The 19030-nt window shown below is 41.1% G+C and overlaps 1 protein-coding gene across 8 annotated transcripts in view; it reads right to left on the bottom strand.

Moving 5' to 3' along the window:
* Window positions 1-19030, bottom strand: part of Sap130 (Sin3A associated protein) — an 88701-nt gene that overhangs the window by 47496 nt on the left and 22175 nt on the right. For all 8 annotated transcript variants that reach the window (NM_001357554.1, NM_172965.3, XM_006525951.3 and 5 more), the window contains exons 8-11: window positions 9085-9232; window positions 8847-8937; window positions 8564-8668; window positions 1077-1218 (exon numbers count right to left, since the gene is read on the bottom strand). In NM_001357554.1, the coding sequence (NP_001344483.1) occupies window positions 1077-1218; window positions 8564-8668; window positions 8847-8937; window positions 9085-9232 (486 nt within the window). The remainder of the gene's footprint in view (window positions 1-1076; window positions 1219-8563; window positions 8669-8846; window positions 8938-9084; window positions 9233-19030) is intronic.

Genomic DNA, 19030 nt, shown 5'->3' with positions numbered 1-19030 from the left:
ACAAGTATGGTCTTAAGGGCATCCCAAAGGAGAGCATTTTCACTCCACACAAATGGCAGCAATGAATAAAACTAAATCCCTAGCCTGCTAATTAATAAAATTACATTCACAGGCTCAAACTGATTAAAAATCAAACAAACAAAACTCAAATAAATAAATATATACAGCAAAGTTTCTTCACCTCAGAAAGCCAACCATGATATGGAAGAAGCAACAGAAAACTCAGTCCTTTGCAAATTCAGCCATGAATTATCAAAAAATACAATGATTGAGTAAGAAGACACAGTCTCAAAGTCGTTGTTATTAATGCAGGGTTTCACTACGTCATCCTGGCTGTCCTGGAATTCTTTACGTAGACCAAGCTGGCCTCAAACTCAGAGATTTGATTGCCTTTGCCTCCCAAGTGCTGGTTAAAGGCGTGTGCCACCACACTTGGCAGTCTTGTATTTCACACAGGCTCTTAAGCATCTTACCTGAGTCTACTGTTTCCCTGCACTGTATCCACTTTGCATATCCAATTCTGAATAGTTCCCAGCCATTAAAACAACAACGATGACAACAACAACAACAAACTAGTACTTCTTTAGCTTGTTCACAACATTCAAACAAACCCAAACAACAACAACAACAACAACAACAAAACCACTCCAAAAAAGTACAGCCTCAATCTAATGGTGAGGATACAATATGACAAAGCCAAACTGATATTCTACAATATAACTGGCCTGTCAATGAGACAATGAAGGTGTAGAAAGGAGAACGAATAGCTACACAATCTTTTCAATTATCCGTAATTGCTCACAAGAATATATTGCTCTTAGGAGAAACAAACATAAGTACTTATGTAAAAAGGTTATGATCTTGCAACCCATATTCTAAAAATGATCAAAAAACAAAACACCAACCCCAAAAACAAAACAAAATTTAACACAGCCAAGAAATGGATACTAGAATACCCACCAGAAGAATAATGGTTTTCATAACTCTATAAAATACAAATTCGATAGTGTATTATTTTCAGAAGGGAAAGCAAAACAATACCATGCGATAAGGGCAACTGAGACATTGCCTCCTACCTGTTGTCATTTCGGGTTTCCATGGCCACTGGATTTGGAGAGGCCCGATGGCCGGAAATGGGAATCAGGCTACTCCTCTCTGGAGGGTAATCAGGCTGGATCCGAGGGGAAGTGTGTGTGATCTGCTGGGGCACCACCTTAGCTAGAGACAATAAAGGATCAATTCCATTACTACCCATGGGTGAGCCAGACATGGCGAGTAGTATCATTATAAATGCCTACAGTTTGCCTTCACCAACCAGGCCTTTTACTTTCAGCCTGGCTTTTTGGGGATCCCAAGATTGAACTAATAAGAGGCTTAAGAAACTCACCGATGTGCAAGCAAGAGGTTTTCTAGAGTTTGTATAAAATATGAGCATGGTGGTGTGAACTTGAGAGACAGAGACAGTCTTCCCTTGGAAGATAAAAAATGGGGGGATGCCTGGGGCTCTTGGGCCAGCTCCAGATGAGAAAGAAACCCTGCTCAAAATATAAGGTGGATGGCTCTCGGGAAGCAACTCAAGTTGACTTCTAGTCTTCACAACCATCTGTGTGTACATGCACATGCACACATACAACCCAATCATGACACACACACACACACACACACACACACACACACACCCTTCAGCAAAATATTTTGATATAAAATGGCAATGATTTTGGAAGAAATTAGAGGATAGTCATAACGCATCTTGGGATAGCTCTCATATGAAAACTGAGGGTGATTAACTGTTATATTCTTCCTACTGCTATAGCAAAGCTAACTTCAACTTTTTACTGTACAGGATATACTCAAGTACAGTTTGATGAGAAGTCAAATCTGGATTGGTGAGATGGCCCAGTAGTGAGAGCACTTGTCTGGAAGCCTGATCTTTGGGAACCACTCATATAGTGCAAACGAGAACTTACTCCTCCAAGACATCTCCTGTTGCCATATAGACATACAAAATAATTAGTCAAGTCCAAGAAAGTCTGCATACTCAGGAGATTGTCATTCATTTTTCCTCTATTTCTTTTTTTTTAAAATTAGGTATTTTCTTCATTTACATTTCCAATGCTATCCCAAAAGTCCCCCATATTCCCCCCCCCCCCCACTCCCTACCCACCCACTCCCACTTCTTGGCCCTGGTGTTCCCCTGTACTGAGACATATAAAGTTTGCAAAATCAAGGGGCCTCTCTTCCCAATGATGGCCGACTTGGCCATCCTCTGCTACATATGCAGCTAGAGACACGAGCTCTGGGGGTACTGGATAGTTCATATTGTTGTTCCTCCTATAGGGTTGCAGATCCCTTCAGCTCCTTGGGTACTTTCTCTAGCTCCTCCATTGGGGGCCCTGTGTTCCATCCAATAGCTGACTGTGAGCATCCACTTCTGTGTTTGCCAAGCACTGGCATAGCCTCACATGAGACAGCTATATCAGGGTCCTTTCAGCAAAATCTTGCTGGCGTATGCAATGGTGTCTGCGTTTGGAGGCTAATTATGGGATAGATACCCGGGTGTGGCAGTCTCTAGATGGTCCATCCTTTTGTCTCAGCTCCAAACTTTGTCTCTGTAACTTCTACCATGGGTGTTTTGTTCCTAATTCTAAGAAGGGCAAAGTGACCACACTATGGTCTTCGTTCTTCTTGAGTTTCATGTGTTTTGCAACTTGTATCTTGGGTATTCTAAGTTTCTGGGCCCTCTATTTCTTAATGCCAAATATATATGGCAAGTTAATATTAAAAGTCAAGTTCAAGAGGTGGAAGTGGCTCACCACTTAAGAGCACCCATATGGTGGCTCACAACCATCAGTAACCAAACTGCAGATGATTCAACATTCTTTTCTGGTCTCTGTAAGCACTACACACTCAAGTAGTATACATACATACATACATACAAGTCAGCAAAATGCTTATATTTCTTTAAACAATAACAGTAGAGAACTCCTTCACCAGGATCTCGCTGGGTGGGTTGGCCTGATCCTCCCCTCCATTAATGCTCTTCAAGTCTCCAGAACAAGCCTGAGCCCACATCGAGTGCCCTGGACTAGTCCTGCCACTCCTGCCTCTAGCCTTCCACAAGTCCCCCTCCTTATCTGGCTGCAACCTACAGGCCCTTCTCATGACATAGCCCACCTTTCTTTCCAGTTGGATCCTGTACATCCTTCATCAGGGCCTCATGTCTGTCTTGTGCATGCACCTTCTCCGAGTGCCTGATGTACCCCCAAATCCAGGCTTATCCCAGGACACGTATCATGTGTGCCAGCCCAGGTTCCCATGTCTACCTAACTTCATTCCACTGACACCATATCCAACCTCAAGGCCTAACCTGGCCTGCAGAGCCTACATTCTGCCTCAACCTACTCCGCTCATATAGGACTGAGAAGTAACAAAAAACGTCCACATACTTAGATCTCATAGAAATACAAACAATACACAAGATCAAGGTACTATCTACCCCAAACTCATCAGTCCTACAGTAATGGTCACAAATGAGAACTACCTAAAGATGAGGCCCAGGATGCCAAAGAACCATAAAAAACTTCATCGAAGACTTGAAAAAGACGACAAAAGCTGCTCAAGGGCCTTAAAGAGAATAAAATGCCTGCACGCACACAAGGCTCATAGAGAGGACAGAAAACCTGTCATTTGAGAACTGATTTCAGTAAGTAGAAACACTGGCAACTCAAGGTGAGATGAAGATAGAACTGAAAATTCCAAACAGCCCTACTAGAAAACACAAAGGAAAGTCTTACAGGTAGACTGAATCAAGCAGAGTATCAGGACTTGAAGACAAAGAAGAGAGGACCTAGAAGAAACAAGCAAAGAATATGAAAACAAAACAAGCCAGGAAAGGAACATACAGGAAAGGCGGACACCACGAAAAGACCATCAGTTTGAGGTAGAGAGCAGACAAGGGAAAGAATCCCAGGTTAAGGACACAGACCCACGGCCAACAAGAACATTGAAGAAAATGTCTCCAAACTAAAGAAGGACACACCCAAACAGATAAAAACAAGCACACACAAATAAACAAGACCCTTGGCCCAGTTATCCAAAAGAGAGGACCCAAATTAAAAGTATCATAAATGAACAAAGAGACATCACAAAAGACACCCCTTAAGTTAAAAATGTTATAAAGAAATACTTTCAAAATATGTTAGAAAACATAAATGTATAGATTTCTAGAAATAACCAACAAGAGATCAACAACTTAAGCAGACCCATAAAAACTTAGATGGAAATTATCATAAAAATACTTCTAACTAAAAGAAGTATGGTCTAGAAAGAGTCACTGCAGAAATCCACCAGACTTTCCACTTACAGCCAGCTAGAAAGGAACAGAAAGAGGAGAACTCATCCGCACTGAGTTACACATCACCTTTAACAAGGCCACACCTCCAAATCCTTCCCAACAGCTCTACCAACTAGGGATGTTGAGCTCTCTGCTACTGCTCCAGTGACATGTTGGCCCACCTGGGGCCATGCTCCCTGCCACGATGCTTATGGTCTCTAACCTTCTCAAGTTATAGGCCTTCAATAAACTCTTCTATAGATTGTCTTGGTCATAGTGTCTTATCACAGTGAAAGAAAAGTATCTAAGAAAATTATGGCCAAGCTGGCTTTACCACAGAGATGCAGGGATGGTTCAACATATGCAAGTCAGTAAATTTAACAATCATAGTAATAGACTTAAAGACAAAATTTACATGATCATCTCAACAGACAGAGAAAAAGCCTTTGATACAATTTAACATGCCTTCATGATAAAAGTCCTAGAAGGTATTAGTAAATGAGATACATCACAAAATAGTAAAATGGATGTATGAGAAACCTACAGACAACATCACCCTAAATAAAACCTTGAAGCAATCCCACTGAAATTAGGAATGAGACAGTCCTTTTCAATACTGTGCTTGAAGCACTAGTAAGGCCAAGAGAAGGAAAATAAAGGTATACACAGAGGAAAGGAATGGAAATGTTTTCTTTGCAGATGATATACATAAAAGATCTAAAAACTTCTATGAGAAAACTAGAAAAGATCAGCAATTTCAATAATGCGATAAAGAATCAATTTGCAAAAATCATTAACTTTTCTATACACCACTGTGATAGCTAACATCTTGTTGATGGCTAACTTTATTTTTAAAAGTTTAAATTTTCTGGGTTTAAGAGAACTATAAAGTAAAATTGGACTTCCAAATTTTAAGTGTCATCAAGAGTTGATCCTTATAATTGCCTGGTTTTATACTGTGTTTCATGAAAGGTGATGGATGGGTCACAAGGCCAACCCTGTTTCTGCTTCTGTAAGCAAAAGCTTGCTTTGCCCAAGATGAGCTTCTGCTTTTAGGAGAAGAGAATGTGACTTTGTGTTCTTTGCCTTTCTAAACCCCTAACTGAGGCGGTTATATTTAGGCATCCCCAATTCTCTTCTTTGAATAAAAGCCTCTTTTTAAATAAATTTTTTTCATGGTCAGACTGGTCAATCTGTGAACCACAGACTATAGCAGCCATCAACATGCATATAGAGAAAGAGCTCATGAACGTACTCTCATTCACAAGAGTTTCAAAGAGAATCGAGTATCTAGGAATAAACCTAAACAAGGAGGTAGAAACATCCAGACAAAGAAAATTTTAAATATTGAGAAACTACAACATGTAAAGATGTCCTACGTACATGGATTGGTATGATTAATATGGTTAAAACGTCATTCTACTGAAAGCCATTTACAGATTCAATATAATCCCAATCAAAATCCCCATCTCACTCTTCACAGGAATAGGAAAAGACAAAACAAAACAAACAAACAAACAAACAAAACCCAACCAACCAACCAACCAACCAAAAAACCCTACTCTAAAATTCATTTGGAACTACAAAAGACCCCAGATAGCCAAAACAATCCTGAGTAAAATAGAACAACCACCCTGGACTGGAGGGATTACCATTCTAAAGCTCAAGACATATTACAGAGCCACAGCGATGAAAACAGGCTCAGCACAAAAATAGATACGGAGACCAATAGAGAAAGGTGAAGAAGAGAACAAGAGCACTTGTTCTACAGCCATCCAATATAAAATGCCAACACATCTACTGGGAAAAGATAGTCTTCCACAAATGATGCTGGGACAAATGAATGTTCACATTAAAAGAATGAAATTAGAACCATATCTATCATCTTGCACAAAAAACCAATTCCAAATGGATCAAAGACCTAAGGTAAAACTTGAAACTCTCAGCTAAAAGACAGGCTCTATAGGATACAGGTTTAGGAAAGGACTTTCTGAATAAAATTACATTTGTCCAGGAACTGAGAGCAACAATTGACACGTAGGAAAGCTTCTGAACATATAAAGAAATGACCAACCAGGTGAAGAGGATGTCCACAGGATGGGAGAATATTTGCCAAATATTCATCTGACAGAACATTACTATCCAGAATATATAAAGTCTAAAGGAAAAGGGTAGAAAAGAAAAAGAAAAACAGACAGACAACTCATTTAAGGAAATGAGCTTGGGATCTAAACAGAATTCTCTAAAGAATTAAAAATGGCTAAAGAAAATCTCAAAAATACATTCATTGTCTCTAGCAACTTGGGAAATACAAAATCAAAACAACTTTTGAGATTTCATCTTACCCCAGGCAAAATGGCAAATATTAACACCACAATGGAGAGGATTTAGGGAAAGAGAACCCTTAGACTGTTGGTGGGACGGCAAACTGGTTCAGCTATTTTAGAAAGGCATGTGGAGAACTCTCAAAAAGCTAAAAGTAAATCTACCATATGACTCCTCTACACCACATCTTGACACATGTCCAAAGGTCTTGACATCCTACTCTGAAGATGCGTGCATGCTCTGTCATGTAGTTCACTGCCACTCTGAAGAAATGTAAATAACCTAGTTGTCCTTCAACTGCTGAAGGAATCATGAAAATGTGGTATGTCTACACACTGAATACTATTCACTGGTGTGAAGAAAAATGTAATCATGGAATTTTCAGGTAAATGGGTGGAACTAGAACATACCATAGTGACTTGAGGGAAAAGTGGAAAATGGAGGACCAATTTTATTAGGATGTGGGAAGAAGATAAATACCGGAGGAGGAAGGCGAGTAGAATAACAGCTGAAGATATGTGAAAGTTAATTATTATCTGTCTACCTAAAACTACATTTAAGATCTGTAAGACTAACACACACACACACACACACACACACACACACACACACACACACACACAGAATTGAAATGAAAATTTCCCATCTGGGCTGACAACGCTTTCCCCACTATCCAACAAAATTCCCAACCCCAGAAATGAGCAGCCTGTCTTTGTTGGTGAGGGCTGTCTAAAAGACTTCTGAAGCACAGGCTCTCCGAAGTCCTTGGTTGCACCCTACAAGTGAAAAGCCTATTTCAGAAACTCCACATACTTTAGACACAGAGCACAGAGGACTTATGCTGGCTCTGACCTGAAAGTTTCCTCCAGGAGAGGTAGCTTTCATGGTACCCCAAGTCTCTAGTCAAACCTCTGAGGGAGAAAAGCAAAGACCTGTAAACCATGTATGACATATATGACCCACAACAATGACCAGCAGGGCATGATAACCCTGAGGGTGAATTAATGGTACACATATGTAGCATTACATCCAGGTGGCAGGCAAAAGCTCTTTAGTTGGACTTAAGGTCCACTACTGATAACTGGGAAAAGCTGAGAGTAGGTAAAATGATATTCCCTGGAAAGAGCTGCCCGGCCACCATTAGTTATCCAGCACCAAGTGGCCAGCCCTGAGCTCATATGCACACTGGTAACATATGAACAGAGCAGGTTGTATTTAGGAATATGTTTGTGTAACAATATTTATATATGTATATATAACAATAATTTAAAAAGAGGCCTTGAATTTCAAAGAGGAAGGGAGTGTGCATGGGAGGGGCTGGAAGGAGGAATGGGAAGGAGAAAAAGATATACTTTAATCTCAAAACTTAAAATATTATTAAAAACAACAGATGATGCAGAAGCAAGCTAGACTGGTTATGATGCTGTGGAAAAGAAAGGGCTAAGCTACAGCCAGTGATTTCAATAAAATCCATTAGGATAAAAAAAACCCAATAAAATAAAAGTCTAATTCTGGAGGCTGGGAGATGGTTCACTTGGTAAAGGGTTTGCTGTGAAAGACGTAGACCTGAGACTAGGTTTAGAAACCATGGAAAAAAGGTGGGCATAGCACCATGTGCCTGTAATCTCAACAGACAGAAACGAGCAAATTCCTAGGGCTTACTGGCCAACTAGCCTAGTCAAAATAGAAAGCTCTAGGTTCAGTGATTGACACTGTTTCGAAAAACTGAGGTAGTATGCATATATACTGAACACAGACACAGACATAAAAAGTATACAAAGTCAAATTCAGAGTTGCTTTGAAAATCAACAATAAGGAAACAATCCTACCAACTTTGACATGAAGGCCTGGTCATATGGCCTGCAAATTCCTCAAAGGCTTTTGTGCGACATGTCCAACACTTACCAACTGGGATATTTGAAGTGGTCACAGCAGTAGCATGGGATGAATGGGAGGGCATTGTCATGGTAACAATTGTACTTGTGGGAGCTTGTGTGTGCGACACAGATCCTGAAAAGAGGGTAAAAAAAAAAAATCCTTAACAGCAGTTTCCCTGTACACGGTACAGACTTTAAAAACCTTGGGAAAGTTCTTGGGGAAAGATAAAGAGTTTTCCTCTGAAGGTGAAAAATGCAAAGCGATTGCCTCCTTTCTGCCTGGTGCACTGACAGAAGGATCACTGACTTACCAGCTGTGGTTGTTGAAGGAAGCGTGTTGGTTGCCAGAATAGGTGCTACTGTAGCTGCAGCCACTGGTGTGCCAGTACTAAAGATGGTTTTCTGTGAGGGGACCCCATAACACAGTTATACACAAGAATCTTTCTTATTCTATCCAGTCTAAAAGTGCTGACTCACTTCACACTGGCAGGCCCTTTATCAAGTCAGCATGGTTCTAGTTTATCCCTCAGGTGGTGTCACAGTTCTTACCTGAGCCATTGTATGGAGCTGCTGTTTCGGAGTCCCTAACGCAGGATGAGAAGGTAGTGTGATTCTTGTTGTCACATCTCGAGACTGTGCAGGACGCTGGATACTAATGGCTGCAGATGGTGGATGCTGGATAGATAAAGTGGGCCGACTGTGGGGAAAGTGGTACCATGTAACTCATAAGTTCTTCACAGACACAACATAGGTAGTCAAAGAAGGCATCTTGTCCTTATGATCACACAAATTATTTCAATTTTTAGTTAAGACAATAATGAAATAAATGGCCCTTGGGTTGCTTTCTTGTGGCTGGTTGCCATCTTGCTTCAAAAGGTAGCAATATATACCCAAAAAATGTATAAATTATCTCACAGTCATGATGAAGTTAACACTTGTAAGAATTTCTTTTGCATTTATTTATGTGTGTATGTAGGCACACACATGAACAAAGTATATGTGGAGATCAGAGGATAATTTGTAGGAGTTGTTTTTCTTCTACTGTGTGGGTTTTGGGATTAAGCTCAGGGTATCAGGGTTAGAACCACTTTTCTGGCCCACCATTTTCCCCCATAAAGCTGAAGAAGGAACCCAAGGGAGTCTTGAGTATGCTAACAAGGGCTTTGTCACTACTTATACCTGAGGCCTTGGCCTTTTAAGACAGGGTCTACTTTGTTACCCAGAATGGTCTTGAATTTGAGATCTTTGCCTTCTAAGTTTGAGGATTTTGGATATACTGTCTCATACTTGGTGACATTTGAAAGAACATACTTATACCAATCAGTTTGTTGTGGAGAATTCCAAAGACAAACAATGAAGTTCTCATGTTATGAATTTTTGACAAGTTTCCTAAGGAAAGATTACAAATAACTATGACTGGTCTGCATAGACACTTGAAGTCCTGATCTTTCCCTGAGTTTTATAACTTTTGTACTCAGTGGAATAATATCACTGAAATACAAACTTGTGGTTATGACTAGGAAAAGGGATGCAAGCACACACTGCATGGCAGACTCACTGGTAGCAAGCTACAAAACTAACGATGGCGAAAGACTAAAGTTGGCTTCTTAAAGAAAGGGGAGGGGTTTATATGGATTGCACTGAGTAGTGGGGTGGGGTGGGGTACATCTTAATTCTTTGCCTCAAGAACTGAGGCACAAGATTCACAAGGAACATCTGTGCCCAGGAGTTCCAGACCAGCCTGAGAAACAGTACACTAAGACCCCACTTCATAAACAAAAGAACAAGCAAGCAAGCAAGCAAGCAAGCGTATTTAGAGACTATGTAGCTATTTGAGAAGGAAAATTTGGATCCATACCTCAGGATAAATACTGAATGAATCAAAGACGTTTGGCAACTAAAAATATACATAAAGAAAAGATGGGAGAATTCTTTCCTGAGTCTGTAGTGAGGCACCCACAGAGTGGAAAGAGAGAATCTACTCCGAAAAGCTGCCCTCTATCTCTGCTCATGCACTGCGGCACACACGCCACATAAATGCACACAGACAATGAACAACAATAAAACCTGCCTCTTCTCCCTCTCCCATCATCATCATTTTGGATGGGGTTCCTAGGCTCCTGCTGCAGCTTTCCCAGTGCTGCCATTACCACCTTCAACTCATTCCCACTCTTAAGAAGGGAGGCAGGCAGCGACAGCACACATGTACAATCCTAGCATGTGGAGAGGAAGGCGTTAAGATCAGGAGTTCAAACTGTCTTAAGAACTCAGTCATTTGGGTTAAACAAATATATAAAGAAAACAAGAAGGAATGCATGACTACTGTTTAGCATATTTACAACCCAGTAACTGGGGAGACAGGGCAGGTGGACCATGTTTGAAGCCAGCCTCGAACTGTAAAGAATCAAAATCTAACAAATATTTGCCATTCAGAGATAGAAGTGGTGGTTCATGGCTAGGATCCCAGCACTTGGGAGGCTGAGGGAGGAGATCAAAACACTCCAAACCAGTGGCAGCTATAGAAGGGGAGAGCTGAGCTCAAGCAATAGGTATTACTCCTTACTTCTCAGATTTTAAAAGTACGAGGTATAAACTGGTATAAACTAAGGCACTTAATCAGATGTTAGCTGTAGACAATTCCAACTACCTAGTTCTATGATTAATTTTTGCAATTTATGTTACAGATGTATTTGCACAAATGAAAAATGGCACAGTATAAAATGTGTTATCATACTGTCATAGATAATGTTCTATGTATTACCTATGTACTAGACACATCTTGAACCCATTTACGAGGGACTGTTATAGTGCTACTAACTGTGACAGAATATTAGGTGTTGAAATGGGAAGCGTTCAATGTGTTATATGAAAGCAGGAGAAAGAAGTCAAGATTTTTGAGGGGTAAAGGGATAAAATAAAAACGTATTCAAATTCGAATGTATCAGCATGCACGAACACTGGAAGAGTATTTTAGAAGCTGTGCAAGGTTTCCTTAGAAAGACAGTGTGGCTGAGGATTCAGCTTAGTTGGCATGTGTGCCTGGCAAGCTTGGAGCTCTGGAGTCACTAACTAGGACTGCAAAAACCAGGTGTGGTGGTGCATGTCTGCAGTCATCCTTGGCCACATTTAGAGGCCAATTTTGTATGAGTCCTCACTTTCAAAAAACAAAACAAAGCCCCCAAAAGAGTGGGCTAGAAAGATGGCTCAGTGGTTAAAAGGAAGGACTACTCTGGCAGAGGACCCTGGTTTGGACCCACACAGCATCTCACAACTATCTTTCAACTGTAGTTCCAGGACATCTAACACCCTCTTCTAGCCTGCACCGTGTGGAATATACACACACATTCAGGTAACAAATTTATACATACATGCTTGCTTCTGCAGCACATGTAGTGAAAGTGGAACAAGACAGAGAACATGCAAATGTGTGAGGAATTCTATGTTAAAAATACTCGTAAAGTAAAAATAAGTGAACCTGTGTCATTTGGAAGAGCAGAGCTCTTAACTGCTACCCCATCCTTCCCACTCCCCAAATACAGAACACCTATATACATACAGGGTCTTTTTGAGACAGGGTCTTTCTACTTAACCCTGGCTGTCCTGGAACTATGGAGATCTGACTCCAGACTGGCTTCAAATTCACCTTTGCTTCCTGGGTGCTGGGGAATACCCACCATGTCTAGGAAAATACAGTAGGTGCTTTGCTGTTTTGTTTATATATATACTGTGTGTGTGTGTGTGTGTGTGTGTGTGTATGTTTTAGGATTTTATGTATATTGGCGCTGCATGTATATCTGTGCACCACATGTGTGCAGTGCCCAGCAGAGGCCAGAAAAAAAAAAAAAAAACCAATCTTTAAGGAGGAAAATAAAGGGCTTCCAAGATGACAGAGAAAACCCTGGTGTCTGGTGCCTGGTGCCATGGTGCCAGCAGCATTTCCAGAGTGAGCGTATGCGATGCCCCGAGCTTCCCACGCTGCTTCAACAGACAATGCTGTATGAACGGTGCTATTCACAACCATGTGGTTGGGAACCAAATTTATGAAGCTCGAAGTGTGAATAGTCACATCCCAATTTAGACCTGCTGGTACCACCCCATTTCTTAAGCACTAAAAAATTGCCCTCCAGGAGAAAGATAAAACAAAATAGAACTCATACTAAAAATAAAATAAAATAAAAATGGTTAAAAAAAAAAAAGCAAGCAAGCAAGCTGGTAACTGAGAACTGAGGAACGTAAATGCTTCTTACGTATCTTTTTACGCTCTCCCCTTTTGGCACCACTCGGCTATCGAGTTCGGAGACAGGAGACGTAGCCTGCCAAGAGCAGATGGCAGTGTGGAGGAAACAGGGAGATTTACAAGGCCCTGTTTATGAAGCTTTGGCTTTGAACAATTTCAGACAAGCAAAACTAGCTTTATGTTAAATTATAATACACTGTAAGACTATACCAAAGAAGTAGGTTGCCTTGCATGGCAAAGGGGAAGACACACAAGGAAACTGAAAACGTGCATTAGATAAGAACAGTGATGTTGTTCCGGGGATCTGAGTTAGATACCCAGGATTCTCATGATAGAATGAGAGGACTCCTTCAAGTTGTCCTGATTTCCATGTGTGCCATGACATGAGTGAGCACATATGTATGAACATAAAATAAAATACAGTAATTTTAAAAAGATGCTAGTACTGCACCTCACAGAGAAAAAGAATCACTTTTTCTTTCTTTCTTTTTTTTTTTTTTAAAGTTTTTTGAGACAGGGTTTCTCTGTATAGCCCTGGCTGTCCTGGCACTCACTTTGTAGACCAGGCTGGCCTTGAATTCAGAAATCCACCTGCCTCTGCCTCCCGAGTGCTGGGATTAAAGGCGTGTGCCACCACGCCCGGCTGAAAAGAATCACTTTTAAGTGACTTGTTAATAGGATGAAGCCTGAGAACAGAGAGAGCTTTTCACTGAGCTAACTCAGTGATCTACTGGCAGCAATAATCTATAAAGGACTAAGTTACAAGAAGACTCACAGCTTTGATTTAGTATATCATGGATTATCTTTTGATGATGAAGAACAAGTACTTAAGCTAGTATTTTAAGGAAGCAACATTTTTAGTCTAAGGAAAAGATACATATACATGAAATCTAAGAAAGCAAGCCAGGAAATGGCTCAGTTGGTAAAGTGTTCACCTTGCATACACAAGAGCACGGGTTCACGTCCCAATGACCCAAGTGATGGTTGGAGGCAGATAGGTAGATCCAGGGAGACATAAAAGGCCAGCTAGCCTGGCCTATGTGACGGAGTTGTAGGCTAACGAGAGACCCCATCTCAAATGAAAGATGGATAGTACCTGAAGACTGACGGACAAGTCAAGGTTGTCTTACTCTCTCTGTATGTGGACACCTCTACCTATAGACACACATCTTTTTATTTTTTTTAAATTTAAGAAAGGAAAAACATATTTCACTTGAAAATCTTGGTTCACAGAAAAGGACTCAAAGGAATGCCACCCTAGAACAATGAGCACCTAGTCCTTAGATTCGAATGTTACTTTTCACTAGAACACAGTATATCTGGAAAAACTGCTATTTTCAAAAGCAGAGAAGCAGAGAAAGTGAGAGTGAGCTTGTGGTAGTACATATCAAAAAGAAGTACTCAAAGATGAATAGTTACCAAAAGAACTGCAGGGGAAAAACAAGAGGACAGAAGAGAGGCAACTTCTGAGACAAATGGGTGTGTGTGTGTGTGTGTGTGTGTGTGTGTGTTGGGGGTTTTAAGACACAGCGAGTAATTGGAACATCCATCAAGTCTTTGGTGAAAACCTTCCCTGCTAAACACATTCAGTTGTCAAATGAGGCCATTCAGGTAGAAACTGCTCTATAACTTGCTAATAAGTTCTCTGATACTTTATTATTAAATAATAAAGTGGTCAACTTTTTTACTCCTCCCAAGTTACAGAGGATATCAAAATTTCTTTTGTTTTGAGACAGAGTCTAACTATGCAGCTCAGCCGGCTTTCAAACATGTTACACAACCTCAGCGAGCTCTGGAACTGCTATTGTCCTGACTCAGCCTCCTGACTTCTTTGTGCTGGGGAAATCAGAGGTGGACTAGACTAGTTCCGAGGGCTAGACGCCAAGGATATAGGGCTAAACAAGGAATTGAAATATGGGTCAGTGAGCCCCACGTGTAATATGCTGTGACCCATGGAAGAGACACTCTTTTAATTCGATTGCAGGACAGAAGTAGTGGCCAAGAAAACTAACATAGCTACACTGGGTCTTCAACTCAGTGTATTGCCTTGGCTATAAAAAGAACAAATTACAGATGATTCATTTAGAACAAACGAAATTAAACCAAAAATGAAAACTCAAAGCCAGACATAGTGGCTCACACCTAAAATCCTTGCAGCTAAAAGGCTCAAGCACAGGGCTGCTGAGAGTTCCAGGATAGCATAGTAGCTTAGTACACTCCCGTTCAGTCTGGAGTCTACAGGATGAGGAAAGAGGGCGGGCGGGGAGGATCAGAAGTGTGTGTGTGCCTAGGAAATCTCAAGCTACGGAAACTTATGGAAGTAACTGTAGCTATGAAACAAAACCAAGACAAATACATGCCCACAGGAAGGAGACAAAAACCAATGCTCAGAGGTCAAGACAGAAGCAGGAGATACCTGCCCAGTTATTCAGGAAAGATGACACGATTAAGAGGTTAACATGGGAACCAATGCTGTAGTAAACACAGGACGGAACAATTGTGCATGCTTGTGGTCCATGCTGCTTTGGGCTGAACGGGCTGAGGCTAAGAAACATTTGAGCTGAGACAATACAGCAAAACAAAACAGTTACGAAATGAAGGAGGCCCAGTGTGGTGGTCAATACCTTTAATCCCAACACTTAGGAGGCAGAGGCAGGCAGACCTCTATGAGTTTCAGGCTAGCCAAAATCTATACAGTAAAACTATCTTAAAGAATCAAACCAAACCAAACCAAAGGGGATCATGAGTGTACCTTAAAGAGAAAAAGCTATTTAAAAAGTGACAATATAGAGATAATTGGGCACCACTTCCTAAATAAAACAGAGTAAAATAATATAGAAAGAATTCAAGGAAACTTTTTTATTTTCTTCCCAAGAAAGGGTTTCTCTGCAGAGCTGATTGTCCTAGATCTTGATCTGTAGACCAAGCTGGTCTCAAACTTATAGATCTTCCTCTCTCTGTATTTTGAGTGCTGGGATCTAAGGTGTGCACCACCATGCCTAACTAAGAACACTTTTTATAAGTAACATTGTATGCTACAGATTGAAAAGGTATCTATTTAAAAATGACTTATATGCACAGTCACAACAAATCATATATTAGGGTTGGTGCTACTGCTCAGTGGTAGAGCGCTCCCCTTGTGTGCCTGAGGCCCTAGGTTCAAAGCTCAATACTGGAAAAAAAAGTTGCTGAACTCCATAAAGTAAGATGTATTATAAGTCACGTGTGTAATTAAGGTTTTTGAGAAGTTAGAAGACAAACCAGGCTTAGCTTCAGACTTCTCTAGAGCCCATTCAGCTTTAGAAGACAGGAGACATACCTTTGACGACTCAGAGAAAGAATAGAGAAACAGTACACAAATACTGCCAGAATATAGAAGAGGACAGCAACTAAACCACGGCTGCAGTAGCTAGGAAATGAAGTCCGAGCACATGAAAAGTCACAGCGTTGCTCCTCCATGAGAAGAGACCTTTTAGAGCTGGAGAATCAATCACTAGGAGAGTATGTGAGGCATGCTTAAGCCCTGCACTCTGTCTCTGGCGTGAGTGCACACACAAACACACATAAGGTTGCTTTTGAAGAAAGATAAATTTTATCAATCAAGTGAAATTAGAGGAAAGAAACCGGTTAAAGGATGGAGATACAGTACTGAATGTACTTATCACGAGCCGGAAGCCTCCCCACCTCCTGTCTCCAGTTTCACATCGTGTTAACTCTGAACCATGTTCATTATATTGGTTTATCTTGAGAGTTTGAGAGAATTCTATGGAACCACACAGGCCTGGCACTTGTCTGAGAGATAGCGCACTGAATTTTTTCTTCTACTTCTTTCATAGAAATTGGTCTGTTTATACTTGTTATCTCCAGATTACAAAGAAACTGGGTATTAGGAATTTATTATAATTATAGATGCAAGTAGAAAAAAACCCCCAATAACTAAGCTTTTTTCCTGTGTAATTTACCAGGAAATTACATGCCAAGAGCAGTGCCTAATATAGAAGAATACCCAAAAGCCTGTGTGACTGAACACTCGCCACTCATTTGGCAAGACCAAGGGCATTGTGCTCAACACTCAGGAGAAGGTGCTTTACAAACGTGACCTAAAAACAAGGCCCTGAACCTCCTTTTCATTGGACATCCAAGTCAAATGTCACCATACCACTTGAATGTAATAACAATTATAGCTAATATAAAAATAAAATAGGGGGGCTGGTGAGATGGCTCAGTGGGTAAGAGTACCCGACTGCTCTTCCGAAGGTCTGGAGTTCAAATCCCAGCAACCACATGGTGGCTCACAACCATCTGTAACGGGATTGGATGCCCTCTTCTGGTGTGTCTGAAGACAGCTACAGTATACTCACATAAATAAAATAAATCTTAAAAAAAAAACAAAAAACACCCCTCCTTAGAATTGGGAACAAAACACCCATGGAAGGAGTTACAGAGACAAAGTTTGGAGCTGAGACGAAAGGATGGACCATGTAGAGACTGCCATATCCAGGGATCCACCCCATAATCAGCTTCCAAACGCTGACACCATTGCACACACTAGCAAGATTTTATCGAAAGGACCCAGATGTAGCTGTCTCTTGTGAGACTATGCCGGGGCCTAGCAAACACAGAAGTGGATGCTCACAGTCAGCTAATGGATGGATCACAGGGCTCCCAATGGAGGAGCTAGAGAAAGTACCCAAGGAGCTAAAGGGATCTGCAACCCTATAGGTGGAACAACATTATGAACTAACCAGTACGCCGGAGCTCTTGACTCTAGCTGCATATGTATCAAAAGATGGCCTAGTTGGCCATCACTGGAAAGAGAGGCCCATTGGACACGCAAACTTTATATGCCCCAGTACAGGGGAACACCAGGGCCAAAAAGGGGAAGTGGGTGGGTAGGGGAGTGGGGGTGGGTGGGTATGGGGGACTTTTGGTATAGCATTGGAAATGTAAATGAGCTAAATACCTAATAAAAAATGGAAAAAAAAAAACAACCAAAACAATAAAACAGTTTACACTGGGCAGTTGTTTCTGTATATCTTAGGCAATATATTTTCTCACCACAAAATGTCTTAGTAGAGACATTTAGACAGAGCTCACATGTTAATAAACTGGAAGTTCATGACTTCTAGCAGAGGGATCTGTCTGTCTGTCTGTCTGTCTGTCTCTCGCTGCTCTACCAGCACCAGTTCTGCATGTGTGCTGCCATGATTCCTGCTATGAGGGCAATGACCTAAGCCTCTGACCCTGTCAGCAAGCCACCAATGAATGGTTTCTTCTGTAAGAGTCACCTTGGTTATGGTTCTCGTCACAGGTAGAGAACACTGCCTCAGGCAGTAGGAACAGAAGTCCTAAGCACTGCATCGCAACTAAAAATTCGTAGGAGTTGTATTCTAGGCCTCTTCATTTCGACCATCCTGGATATACGCAAGACAGAGCCCACATGTTAATAAACTGGAAGTTCCTGACTTCTAGCAGAGGGATCTCCTCAGCCACCCCCACAATAATCATAGTTACTTCACAGATAAAAGGCAAATTCAGGACTGAAGTCACGGCTCAGTGGTTAAGATCATATGATGGTCTTCCAGGACTCAGGTTCTAGTCCTAGCACCGTATCATGTGGGTCACACCGGCTGAAACTCCACCTCCAGGGGTACTCGACACCACTGGCCTCTGCAGGTACCTACACACTCATGTACACATATCTACACATAGACACATATTGAGAAATATTAATAATAAATATAAAATTATCCAAATATTCACTAACAAAAAGGTTCTACACTGATCCCTCATTAACCACACTTGACCTCTATGGCTCAGCAGTTTTTCTTAAAAACAGGTCCCTGTGTTACCTAAATTAGTCACAAACTCCTGGACTCAAGCGATCTCTATCTTAACCTTGTGGCTATCTGAGACAACAGGAGCACAGCACGGCAGCTAGCCTTTCCACACATTTCTTCATTCTGTTAGCATCCCCTTTCAGATACCCAACCATCCTACTGTACCTACTGAATTGGTAATTTGTCTGCAGCATAATATAATACACTGTATCTTCAATCTTTTTTGGAGTTTATACTTGCTTCAGTGAAGATGGATTCACTCTCCCTGAGAGCACTCCCCTTTAGCCTCTCTTAACCCAGCACTTGCCCTTTGCACTACAATGTGATACCTCCAGGCGATAGCAATGAACAAGGCCTGAAATACCTTGGCTTAGATCCAAGGAAGTGTGTTGAGAACTGCACTGTTTTACGGGACAAA

The sequence above is a fragment of the Mus musculus genome, chromosome 18 (genome assembly GCF_000001635.26).
Source record: "Mus musculus strain C57BL/6J chromosome 18, GRCm38.p6 C57BL/6J".
Taxonomy (NCBI): domain Eukaryota; kingdom Metazoa; phylum Chordata; class Mammalia; order Rodentia; family Muridae; genus Mus; species Mus musculus.
Note: the sequence above shows the minus strand (reverse complement) of the source record. Positions and strands in the feature narration are given on the sequence as shown.